Below are 13,060 nucleotides of genomic sequence, written 5' to 3'. Positions count from 1 at the left end.
TATACAGGTTTCAGAGTAACAGCCGTGTTAGTCTGTATTCATAAAAAGAAAAGGAGTACTTGTGGCACCTTAGAGACTAACCAATTTGTTTGAGCATAAGCTTTCGTGAGCTACAGCTCACTTCATCGGATGCATAACGTGGAAAGTATAGAAGATCTTTTTATACACACAAAGCATGAAAAAATGGGTGTTTTCCACTACAAAAGGGGTAAACACCCATTTTTTCATGCTTTGTGTGTACAAAAAGATCTTCTATACTTTCCACAGTATGCATCCGATGAAGTGAGCTGTAGCTCACGAAAGCTTATGCTCAAATAAATTGGTTAGTCGCTAAGGTGCCACAAGTCCTCCTTTTCTTAAAGCTATACAATGAGATACAATCTAAAAGACAGGAATGGCCTTTATTTAGAGTTTGTGTAAGGATTTGTTTTCATTTATTTCAAGTCTTGTCAATCACCCTTTATCTAATCTGGTGTAGATACAGTACATTCTGTATCTAATACTACAGACTTTTAAAACAACAGGGAACAATCATAGGGAACAGCCACATAGCTGGGGCCCCCTGGATTTCACTTTTTATTGCTAGATTCCAGGAACTCCATACCCAATACCTAATTTATTATAGTTTTCCTTTCGCTGAAGCAGATAATGGGGCAGGAAGGAGATTGACTCTATTTAGGGATGAAGCTGGGGGAAATGTATTCTTTCCCTCCACTCCCCCACTCCATAGCACCGAGGGAGGTGCTGTGGGAAGCTGGGATCTTATTCCAGCAGTGAGTCAGGAAGGAAAGATCTCTAGAAAGAGCCCTGTTGCTGAGAAGAGAACCAGCGGTAAGGTCTTCTTCTTTGCTCTCCAGCCCCGGCAGGAGAGAACCATGCTTTACTGTTTTGCTTTGGATTTTGACTGATGAAAGCCCTTCTCTATTGAAGTTTGGGCCTTAAAGGGGCAGGGCATTATTTATGCCGACTGATGACAAAGCCCCCTACCACGCAAAGGTGTTTAAATTGTGCCTGAGTATGCAAAATAGTTTCTTGTGCCATTCGAGTTGGCTCACATGAAGCTAAAAGAATAATCCTTATCTGGAGTATGAACAATAATACCTAGCTCCTATGCAGCTTTTCAAATAGTAGCGTCCAAACCCTGACCTGTTCTGGGACAATAACCCCTCCAGTTGGAAGCTCTATGGTTAATGTAGGTACATCCTAGACATAAAAGGCAAAAGAATCCATACTTAAATTGGATGAGCATCACTAATTATTTTTGCTTGGCAACAGATACCTGGTTTATCTGAATAAAAAAAAAACCACTTTTCAAAATGAAAGTGTCTGTAAAGCTCCAGTTCTTTTTTTATGCTCAGCTGTAATTCCACAACTCATTTTGTTTAGATGTTCCGTTGTCACTATGTTCATAGGAAATGTGAACATAATCCACCATATCCAAACAACTGTGTTTACATTTCTCTATTCATTAACAAAGGTAAGCTCTAATTGCCAATGCAGTTTTCTCTTCCTACTCATTGTTTTTAAAGAGACAGAACTAGCTCCTAACAAACAGAGTTTAAAACAGGTACCGATTTAGTGGTACATTGCAAGTGACTTCCATGTAGCTCAAACTAAATCTTTTCAGTGGTAGGACCCAAGCAACCATATCAAGGGTGCTTCTGAGGCCAGGAAGTTGTAGACAACACTGGTCTTTTCCCAACTTGTTAGCAATTGGAAGTGAGGTCCTGACTAAAGCTAGACACTGAACTAAAGAGATATGATCTGCACTGTTATTCCCATCCTGGATCTCTCCTGAGGAGGGAAAGTTAATCTGACCAAGAAGTCCTTGGTTCCAGTTCAGGTTTATGGACCATATGAAAGTAGGTTTGTTAGCTCTTCTCCTAGGTCCTGCTGTACTAAATTAGTTGGAATATATGGACTAAAGGTGTTAACACCCAATCACTGTCCAATATTTAAACAGTGTTAAACTAGGATCCACTGTTTGGTATGCAGAGAACTCAGCCTGCTTAGTGCCATGGCAAATATATAATTCAATTCATGCCAAAGGGCAGAAGTTTATTGATTGAAACACACAAAAGGAAAATAATCCAGAGGAGGTAAAGAGCACTGCCACTGAAATTAATAGTTTATGCAAAACAAACAATCAAAACCTAGCAAAGTCCCTTTTTGGAGACAGCGGATATTGGTTAAAGTCTCTTATTCAATCCGTCAAACAGTGCTTCTTGGTGGGGAAGAAAGGTTTAGTGCTTGTTGTTCAGTTTTGAATAGGGAATAATCATCACTTTCCTGCTTTAGAGAAATCGAGGACACAGACAGGGAGAGAAGACATAGGAGAGTAAGGCTGGGGGAAATTCAGCTTTTGTTGATGTTCTTGGAATACAGAGTGGCTGGTCGGGCACAGATGGATGCTGGCAGGTTGGCCATGACAGCTGTTGCTCTGGACCCTGGCTCACCTCCTGGGTCAGGGGCATCATCTGGTTGGTCTGTTCAGTTCCTCTCATTCACTGGTCCTTCTCAGGTTGGGCAATGCTGGATGGGCTGTCTCGTCTCACCAACCTGGTGCCGGGCAGTACAGCTGATTTCAGGATCAGGTGAAAAGCCGAGAGAGATAACACAGAAGGAAGATGGGGGGCAAACAGAAGTACACAAGGGAGGGGAAGACAGAGCAGGATCTCACATTTATCAGTTTGAGGTCCTCGCTTTTGCAGCACTGATGGTCAAGTGTCCCTACTGGAGTATCCGTGTGTCCCTACTGGAGTATCCGTGTGTGGTATCAGGCAACAATCCTTCCACTGCAGCTGCGGTGATGTCAGTAAGGTTTATTCTCCCCTCTAAAGTCTCTTTAAGGGCCCCCAAAGAGGCGATGGGTGGAATAATCCATCCACTCATTATTTTGTCCACCAAGCAGGCCTAATTTCCAACACACCGATTTTGGTTCATTGATTTCCAATCCTCTGCTCCTCTTGTTCACCAGTCATGACCTTAACACGGTCCTTCCGTGGGATCGGACGATCATTTCTGTTTAAATTAATTCAGTCAGTCTATCTCCTTCTCCTATCTTTTTTAAACATTTATATCAAAGGTCATTGTAACAATTCATAAACCTTTACCTACTTTTCAGCAGTTAGGCTAACAATTAACAAAGACATGGTCTCGGCATATCTGGCTGTGGGCTTGATTCAGTCCCATTGATCTCAATGGACAGTCTTTCCATGACTGTCGCTGAACACAGAATCTGGTCCTAATGACTCTGCTATTCTTCCTTCTCCTTCACAAACAAGCTAACACGCAGGTTCTAAGAAAATCACAGCGACTGCTTTACTCTCCATTTGTACAATAGGATTCCGAAAGCTGAACAGAATTTTCTCCCTGACATTCCATGTGGAGCCGAATGAAAGTCTGATATTCCTTGTCACCTTTGTTTTGCTACTGAAGAGGAGTAAAGTCTTTATCAAGGTGAAAATCCGATCAAGAGGAATGAGCTGGGACTATGCCCTATGTCCACAAGCAGAGAGAAAGAGGGGACCATGTAGTCATAAAAATGGAACAAACTGAATTCTTAAAATGAAAAGGATCCTGTGATTAATCAGATCCTAGTGCTATGTGTTGTTGGATTCCACAGCTGTTTATTGTGTCCAAACCCACTTTGTATATCACTACCCACAGCACAAAATCCCCTAAATCCTGCAGTCTCATAGGCTTCAAAAACTCATTGAGTTGTGGAAACAGTTTGTTCCCTTGGAGAACACAGGATATGCATGCAGCTGTTGCAGGCATGCTGAGCATGAATGAGAAAATCTAACATCAAAACATGAAACAGAAAGAGAGAAACCCATGTGGGGTTGAGGGAGGCACACGGGGATCAGATCCAGAAGAAGGAGCCCACATAGAGGAATCCATATGCTAGGCAGAGCATTGTGAAAAGGACTTTGATGTCAATTTTATTCCAGGAACGGAATTCTGCAAGGAGAGATTTTATTTTATACTGCAGAGGTGCCTGCTGTAAAAATCTAAAAACACACCACCACCCATAGCCCTCATCAGCTGGTGGTAGCAAGGGCCCATCACCCTGCTACCAAAATGGAAAGCAACCCACTGTCACCGGCTTAGACTGTGCACCTTGTATGTAATTTAATGCAAACACAGCAGAAAGGCTTCAGATGTTCTCTCCCTCCTGACCGAAGGACTACATTGTTATACGCCCTTCATACCAGTCTGTACTCCCAGGTCATGTTGTACCTAACCAGCTCAGAAGGTCCTTCAGGGGCCACAGATGGGATCCAGACAGATTAGGGGTTGCCAGGGGTTAGCTATCAAAAACTAGTGGATATTCTGAAAGTCACCAGGCACCAATGACTTTAGCCCCTAATGAGCTCCTCTCCTTCCCACTAGACACCAGCCACATAGCCCACACCATCTGCGCTCACTGGACGCAATCACATTCAACGTAGGAAATCCATTTCAGTTAGAGCCATATAAGGCCCTGGAAAAATCATGCTAAACTCATAGTCTTAGTCCATATCGGCGGTTATGGACCAGCCAGGCTGCTTCCAAAAGGACCAGTCATTTCTGCACAGCAGCCAAACCCCACAGCATAGAGCTCTCCCCTCTCCCACAGCTTCTCTTTTGCTCTGTGTGTGGCCACAATTCTTCGCCCATGGCCATGTCTTCCCCCAGAATCATGGTACTTCTGCTAATGCCCTGAAAAGCAGGCCATAACCCAACTTGTGAGGGGAATTCATTTTATAGCTGAACAGTTGAGTAATAAACTCAGGTGTCCTCACAGGGCAAAGCCTTACTTTTATTAGGGTCATGCAGTGGTTTCAGAGCATGGGCTCCCTTCACTTAACGTAGGCCTTTCGCCTCATAGGTGTTGACAGAGTGGTCAACACTCGCAATTTTATGGTGAAATTCATGATACCGTGAATAAGAGACTTTAACCAATATCCTTGACAGCAAGGTTTGAAGCCTGGCCTATCAGACCCCTAGCTTAGGCCTCCTGAGTTCAGCAACTAAAGGAGGACTCAACACACTGCTTCAGAGGGTGACACAACTGTGCTAGATGCCAGGATCACCACGGACATCAGGAATCCTGGTCTGGGGAGAAAACACAACACCACACTTAGCCTTGGTTTGGGGAGAAGAGGGTAGCTTATTGGTTTGAGGCAGAACGTGCTTTTATCATCCTATCTGAAAGGCAGTGTGATGGCACAGCTAAGAATTGGATCTCTTATGTTACCATGAGTCTGGGTTCTGATTCCCAACCGCGCTTGCGGTGTAATCACTCTGTTAACTGTGAAATGAAACTGTAGCTCATACTTGGATGCCTAGCCTTGATTAATAAGGGTAGAAGGGAACACAAACCAGTCGGCAGAGGTGAGATCTGAACTCATGGCTATTGCCTCCCCCAGTTCAGGGAACTTCCCCATAGCTTACCTGGGTATTTGGTGGAGGAGACTAGTGTCTCTCTGCCTCCTCCAACAGAGGCTTTATACCTGCGGGTGTGTTACATCATCAGTACTAAATGCAACTACTCCCATCCCCCAAGCACCTACACGGAGCTTCTGCTGTCTTCCTGGAGAATCTGATTGGTTTGCAGTCTCCACCACTGACTCCCAGTGAGCCCATCCCTGGTGAATGGGATAAGCTGTGATGGAGTTTGGCTGTGACCAAATAGCGCCCCTGTCCCACTTGTACTTGCATTGCCTCTGGCCTGCGGAGAAAGCCAGAACTCCAGGCTGTCGGAACAGGAAGCTGTTCACCTTAAAGAACGCAGACTCCTTAGCCATACAGGATGTGGGAGCAGCCCAGCACTGGTGCCGTCAATGGGACCAAGGCTGAGAGAACTCCCTGAAAACGTTCCTGTCTGGGGCACTATATGAAAAGGCCAAGGGGTGAATGGACCTTGCCCCGTCGTGTCAGTACACAGTGCTGGATCGATGGGGAGAGGGATTTGGCAAGGTTTTGTTTGGAGGCAGATAAAGCTGGAGCTGCTTAGAGTCCTGGGCACGGGCCCCTTTTTGATCCACGTTAGGAGGTTAACAGGTCAGCGAAACCTAGCAGGGTGATTGTGCCTGAACGGAGCAGCGAGCCCTCCTGTTCCCTTGGGACGGTGCAGCCTTCGCCAGGGTACGTTGAGAGGGTGGAGCAGCCTGATCCCAGCATTCAGAAAATTGTGCTTTGAAGGAATCCTAAAAGTTAGAGGGAAGAGCCCTATTAGCTCTCCTCTAGTCCATCACCAGCTGCACCCCCTTTCTCTCCGGCCTCCCAGACACGCACATGCCCCCCGCCGGTTCACACAAAATGCTGCTACAGTTTGAACCCCCCCCCCCGGCTCCCCCTCTGCTACCACATCATATTCAAGCTTCTCCTCACCGCCTGCAAAGCTCGGCAGAACTGTGCCTCACCCTGCTTACCCAGATCCTCACCATTGCCACCTCTGCTCTGGCAGCAACGCCAGCGTCATCCGCCCACACGGGTCAGCTTCTCTCAGACATCTCCGTGCCTTCTTCCACACTGCCCCCTGCGGCTGGTCCAGCCTCTGTGACCTCCTCCTCTCTGGATTTAAAACCCTCTTGCAAACCCCCTTCTGCTGTGCTACTCAAGGAACTGAGCTGAACTCAGACCATGAAGCCCAGGACACTGGGAAGGGTGACCTTTCTCTGTCAGCGGCCTGCAGGGTGACCTTGGACAGCAGTTCCTGTTTTTTAAAATTTCATGATTTTTTGGAGCTTGACTTGTGAGCTATGAATGCTTGGAGCTGGTGATATTAGCTGGCACTCAACACCCTCCCATACCTACAGAGATTCAATTCCTTTCAAATTCAAACCAACCATAAGAAATGAAACGTGGGAAGCAAATGACAAGATGCGCCACTTCAGGCCAGAGAGTTTCCTCCAGAATAATCAGGGCTGCTTTTGTGTGACTCCCAGAACCGTGCTAGGTGCATTACAAAACATACAAAGGTATGTCTACATTGCAAAAAAAACCCAAAAACCCCACAGCAGCAAGTCTCACAGCCTAGATCAGCTGACTCCGGCTTGTGCTCTGGAGCTGAACACAGCAGTGTGGACGCTCCGCCTGAGCTGGGCTTTGCAACCTGGAAAGCGGGGAGGGTCTCGGAGCCTGGGCTCCAGCCCGAGCAGAAACGTCTACACTGCTATTTTTAGCCCCGTAGCTCAAGCCCAAGTCAGTTGATCCAGGCTCCAGACTCACTCCCATTGGTTTGTTGTTGCTGTGTAGACGTAGATTCCAGACTGAAGAGTTCATGAGTTTAAAATAGACCCAGATAATGATACAACTAAACAAGAAATCACGTTTTTTGGCTGTGAAATATTTTAAAAAATATTTAATGTTTGATGTTAAGGGTTTAAAATAAATATTTAAGCAGCTGTAAATATAAAGAAGAGTCCACTGTCATTACATAATTCCTCACATGAAAACTGTCCCAGGACATTTTGTCTGCCCTGCTGTAAGTGATAAATGGTTTGAAGTTTATACATACACACAGGCATGCAAACAGAGAATAAACTCCAAATTTTAATGTGTGGGGTTTTTTTGTTGTGTAGTTTTTTTGTTTTTGGTTTTTTATTTTGGTGGCAGTTCAGATCTTAGCTGGATACAGGAGCTGTAAAAAAAAAAGAGAGAGAGAGAGACAAACATTAAGTCTCTAATGCAAAAATGCATAATTTGTAACAACATTTGTATAACTGCAGCACCTAGGAACCCAGGTATGGGCCCGGATCCCACTGAGCTTGGTGATGTACAAACTCTGAACAAACAGACTCTCCCTGCTCCCAAAGGGATTATAATCTAAGTATAAAACAGAGAGGACAGATGGACACAGACAGAAAAGGGAGACAAGGAAACAGTGAGACACTATTAGTCAGCATGATAGGCGGAGGTGTCAGTCCACCAGCAGTCCAACTGTTGTCAAGTTAATCAATTAATCATAATTAGAGCTGGTTGGGAATTTTTCAATTAATTTTTTTTAAAGTGTTCACAAAAAACCCCACCCTGAGATCCCAGAACAGTCAATAGGCTGGGGTTCGGGCACTCAGCTGAGATTGGGGAACCCAGATACAGGTCCCCGTTCTATCTAATTCAGAGCAAAGACTGGAACATGAGTTCCCCATCCCAGGTGAGTGCCCCAAACCTCAGACTACTACTGGCTATTTTGGGGTGGGAAGGGGTGTTTATGTAGGTTTTTTCCCTCCCTCTTTTTGTGTGTGAAAACTTTCAAAAGGTCTCAGTTTTGTCCCAGTGCAGAATGGGAAAATGTCTGGAATCTCAACATTTTATGGGGAAAGGAAAAGTTTCCCAGCCAGCATTAATCATAACCTCTACAATACACCAGTGAGGATGCAACTATTCAATGGGGTTACTTGATATTAGATTCAAATCACCTACCTCCCACAGTGCCTCTTCCCTCCCCCTGGAAAAAAAAAAATCTAAATACCTCCCAGGGACATTCTCCATCAGATTATACCAAACCGTAGGCAAGTTGCATCACTCCTAGTGTCTATTTAACATGATCATTGTACACATGGTGAAATCAGTTTCTTTCTATGGAGATAAACTCCACAGAGGGGGTAGTGTGTACTTGAATGTGCTAAACACAGTCCATTTTACTTGGAGCAGGGAGTTCACAAACCTGCACTGTAGGTACTCCACGTTACACAGGAACCTAGCGAAACTGATTCACACAAAGCCACATATCAAGATGCAAGATCTCTCTAGACCAGCTAGAGCACCCAATCACCATAGATACAGCCGTACCAAATTCAGGTCCGCTTTGGTCATGGGATTTTTAAAATCGTAAATGTCATGGTTTCGGATCTTTAAATCTGAAATTTCACAGGGTTGTAACCATGGGGTCCCAACCATGGGGGGCGGGGGAGGCGGGGGTGTCACAAGGCTATCGTCGGAGGGTTGCAGTCTTGCCACCCTTACTCCTGTGCTTCAGAGCTGGGCATCTGGCCAACATCCATGGAGCTTCCTGAAGCCAGGGGAAGATCCCCGAGGTGGGTCTGAGCTGGCCCTGAGAGTGGCCTGTGCCGGGGAAGAGAGAGTCCTGTCCCTCCCCCGCCTGTCCGGGACTAGCAGTTGGAGCTCAGTGCACAGTCGCAGCCCCCAGCTCTGCCTCTCCCTGACTCCAGGCCCCGTGCTCAGGAGTTAAAGGGGCCACTGGCTGGCTGGCTGGCTGGGTGTGTGTGTTAAAGGGGCCTCGGGCTGGCTGTGTGTGGGTGTGACCACGGGGCCCTGGGCCGCCGCCCACTTGCCCACCTGTAAGGCTGGGCCTCCCTCCCTGCCCCCCAACTTGACAACCCCCCCATACCATGCCACCTTTACTTCCGCGCTGCTGCTGGCAGCGATGCTGCCCTCAGAGGTGAGCTCCCTCCCGGCCAGCAGCCGCTGCTCTTCAGCTGACCAGCTCTGTGAACTCTAGTCTCCTCTAAAATAGCCAGATTTCCTGGGGGCGACCAGATTTCATGGTCCGTAATGTGTTTTTCATGACGGTGAATTTGGTAGGACCCTAACCATTTATGCTGCTACTTTGCCACAACTTTTCAGAGCTCTGCCTCCCCCCTGACTTCTCACGGCAGCTGCACCATGCAAATCAAAATTCTGCTGATGCACAGGGATGGAGGGGACCTAGGAAGCTGATGCAAAGTCCTCTAAAGTCCCTGGAGGACTTGCCATTGATTTCAGAGGGGGTCGGATCAGGCCCCTAGCATGCAGTGTAACAAACAGGGCTTGGCTTGTCGTCGTCTACCGGTGGCCCTGAGTATTGGTGTGGAGGACAGCCTGGTAAATGCCACCCTGCCAAGGGTTAATGGCAACAGAAATACTGTAAGGTGAACTAAAGGGAAGAAAGGGACTGTTGCTGGATTGCTGGAGCAGCAGCTCTCCCTGCTGACAACAGCATGCTCAGAATCTAGCTGCTAGCACGAGTTTTGTTATCCCATCGAGGGGAGCATATATGGCACCCCAGGGATTTGCGCAGCATTGCAGGACTGTGCGCGTGGCCTGGGGAGGAAGGGGGTGTCCTATAAAGATCTGTCTGGCCTAGGGTTTTCTATAGCACCATTACCACAGTATCTAAGCCCCCCCCGCTCCCCTCCCACTGCTCTCCCCATCCTCCTTCCCCCAGCCCAGCACAGCCTGCTTGCAGTCCCAGGCAGGGCGGAAGGGGAATTTCCAAACTTCTGCCAGGGGAGAGTTGTGGGAGTGGGGAAGGCATCTCAGGCAAAAGTATCTGCAGGAGTTGGCCTGCCTGGGAGCACTCCTCCAACAAGTATGCTAGGAGCAGCCGGTGAAACGGGTTTGCTCGTGCAGTAGCAGCATGTGGATGTTGCTATGAAGGGACGGGCTGAGATGCACCCACCTTCCAGGCACATTGCAATGCGGCCTAAGGGAGCCTGTCCTCATACCGTCTTTCATATCCTGTGTTGCACACACCCAAGCTGAGTCGGATGGTAACTGGATCCTGGGGAGTCATTTCTGGGGGGAGGGGAGGAACACAGTGTAAATGCCGCTGGCTTGGGGAGCATCAGCCGCAAGGTTGGGGCTGGGCCGAGCATGAACCACTGAGCAGAGGAGCCTGCGACACGCCTTTGCAGAAGAGCCACACCACCGTGCAGCCTCTCCCACCTGTTCTTCCTCCCAGCGCATGCTGTCGCCAGCAATCCCAGCTTCTCAAGTGGATCACAGAGGGGATCCAGCCAGGCTAAGGGATCAGAAGGGACTCGCTGGCACCTATGTGAGGACTCTCCGGTCTCGAACCCAGGCCCCCAGACAATCCTCAGATGGCGACCTGCACCCAGCAGCTTGCTGGTCCCAGAGTGTAGGCTGGTGGACCCTCGCTCACCATAGGCCCCACCCACGAAGCTCCCAACGGTAGGAGACGTCCAGCCTCTCAGATTGGCGCAGACTCACTATTTAAGGCAGGAGGTGGCACAGGAAGTTGTCCAAGCAACAAGGTGAATCCCTGGCATGCAACAGGACCCTGCCTTCTCCACTACCTTCGGAGCCCTGCCTTGCTCCTGTCCTCTAGCCTCGACCCAGATCCCTGCTGCTACACTCCCCCCCCACCACCACACCCCCCAGCTTGATTCCTGACTCAAGCCAAGGGTCAGAGCTAGACTCCCCATTCTGTCCCCGCCTCTGACCTCCGCTTTCTGGCTCACGATTGCCAGCGCTGACCGCCTACGTCCCAGTTTATGACAGCACCCAGCTCTCTCCGACCTGCTGGGCAATGACTGAACGTCCCCCCCCAAACCCTACTCAAACAGAGCCCGACCTACAATCCTCCTCGGCACTGATTTAACATGCCCCCTGCCCTCACACCAAGTAGGGCTGGTGGACTGGGGCAGGTTGCCCCTATGTAAAAGGCCCAGACATTTATTGACACCACCACATAGTTCCCCAAAAACCCACGGACACCGACTGGATAGCCCCTGAACCAAGACTTTTTCCTCAGAGCTCTCACACACATGCAAGATGCCTCCTCTCCCATCTCCTACTCAAGCTCTGTCTAGCACATGAGCTCAGCTTCCCAGAGCTGCTTCCTCCTGTCAGTTAGCAACAAGGAGCAGCAAATCTACAGGGCTCCGAGCCATGCAGCTCGAAAGAGCAGCTCCTGATGTACTTTCTTGAAGGCTCTCCTCAGGCCCTGCAGCACCATGGGTTGCTGAAAGGGATACGGCGGTTCCCCTTCCCCAGTCTAGTTTCCAGCTCATGTGCCCCCCATGCCCATCCCAGCCTCCCAAATACCGCCTTGCTCAGCTCCACCCTGGATGCCCACATCCCTGATTTTCATGTCTCTCTGGCGTGTCTCTTCACTCCTAACTCTGCTTTGATCTCTGCTTCCCCTCTGCACCCAGCTCAGACTTCCACATTTCCTTCCACCCACCTAGCTCTTTGTCTCTCCTCCCCAGCAAGACCTGCTCTTAAGTCCCCCTTCACATGATGCCTAGCCCTGTGTGACCTCCGACCCCTCCAGTACCTTCTTGGCCCTTCAGAACTTCTCTCAGGGCTCTGCAGGCAGCTCTCTTGACCTCCAGGGTCCCGTCTGGCTGGCCTGGGCTATAAACAGCTGCTTCCACCACCAGTTCCTGGAAGCCACCATCTAGCAAGCACTGCATTCTCCTTAGCGCCCCTGCCGCCCGTTCTGATTCCACCTGCTGGTGCTGCAGGTCTGGCTGGATCATCACCAGTACCAGAGCAGCTGGCATGCAGGGAAAAAGATTCCTTAAGTTCCAGAGTGTTTCATCCAGGTGTTCCCACTGCATGAGCTGCCTCAGCGTGGCCGATTGCCAGAGCATGAAGACCAGCTGTGGTTGCATCTCCTGCTCTTCCTCCTTGATTTCCTCCTTCCGGTGGAGTTTGGCCTCTAGGTCAATCCCTCTGAAGAGCGCCTGGGCAAAGTCCATCTGCACAAGCGGGACTGCCTCATGTACATCGTCCATCTCCATCACTAGCACCTGGCCGTTCCGCCTGCCCACAGTGTCCAGCAGAGTCAGGAACTGCCCATGCACTGGCTCTGCCGGGGAGCACACAGGCATCTCCCCTAGCAGCTCCGACTCCATATCTTCCTCTCAGACTACAGCGTCACTAGAATGGCAAGTGGCTTGTTACAGGGAGCGTAAGGCAAGCCTATGCCAATGTTTCTGTGGGAGTGGAAAGTGTGTGCAGAGAACAGCTAAGGCTCTGTGGGTCCCAGGCCAGGTAGACAGCTCACCCTAGTTCAAGCAGAGCACATAAAAACAGCAGTGTGAACATTACAGCATGGGCTAGCTGCCCTAGCCCAAGCCTGCCCAGCTAGCCCAAGTCACAACATCTACAGTGATTTTTAGCATGCTAACTCTGCTTGAAGTAGCCTGAGTCTCTTTACCTGGGCTGGGAGACTTGCTCTCAGCTGCGGTGTAGACATGAACTGCTCACAAAGAAGCAGGTTAGATATTGTGGGTTTATTCGACAAGGGATCAGAATTCTTGCAAAGCGAAGAGGAAAAATAAGAACAAATGGGACCTTTCACTACAGGAGGATCCAAAAT

At 48.8% G+C, this 13,060-nt stretch overlaps 1 protein-coding gene across 1 annotated transcript; it reads right to left on the bottom strand.

Annotated features, from left to right (window-relative positions):
* Nucleotides 1-7,520: 7,520 nt before the first annotated feature.
* LOC125642831 (uncharacterized protein C2orf72 homolog) lies at nt 7,521-12,821 on the bottom strand. Its single transcript, XM_048864686.2, has 3 exons — nt 12,011-12,821; nt 10,391-10,506; nt 7,521-7,630 (listed from the first exon to the last, which is right to left on the bottom strand). The coding sequence occupies exons 1-2, from the start codon at nt 12,591-12,593 to the stop codon at nt 10,415-10,417; spliced, it is 675 nt and encodes a 224-aa protein (XP_048720643.2). The 5' UTR covers nt 12,594-12,821; the 3' UTR covers nt 7,521-7,630; nt 10,391-10,414.
* Between the last annotated feature and the right edge of the window lie 239 nt (nt 12,822-13,060).

This window comes from Caretta caretta, chromosome 9 (genome assembly GCF_965140235.1).
Source record: "Caretta caretta isolate rCarCar2 chromosome 9, rCarCar1.hap1, whole genome shotgun sequence".
NCBI classification, from domain to species: Eukaryota; Metazoa; Chordata; order Testudines; family Cheloniidae; genus Caretta; species Caretta caretta.
This window is presented reverse-complemented; position numbering and strand designations above follow the sequence as displayed.

Excerpts from the sequence above, each read along its gene's own strand:
- LOC125642831 (XM_048864686.2), bottom strand. The coding sequence starts at position 12,593 with ATGGAGTCGGAGCTGCTAGGGGAGATGCCTGTGTGCTCCCCGGCAGAG. Across the intron at positions 10,507-12,010 it reads AGTTCTGAAGGGCCAAGAAG|AAATGACTCCCCAGGATCCA; the intron begins GTACTGGAGGGG and ends CCCTCCCCCCAG.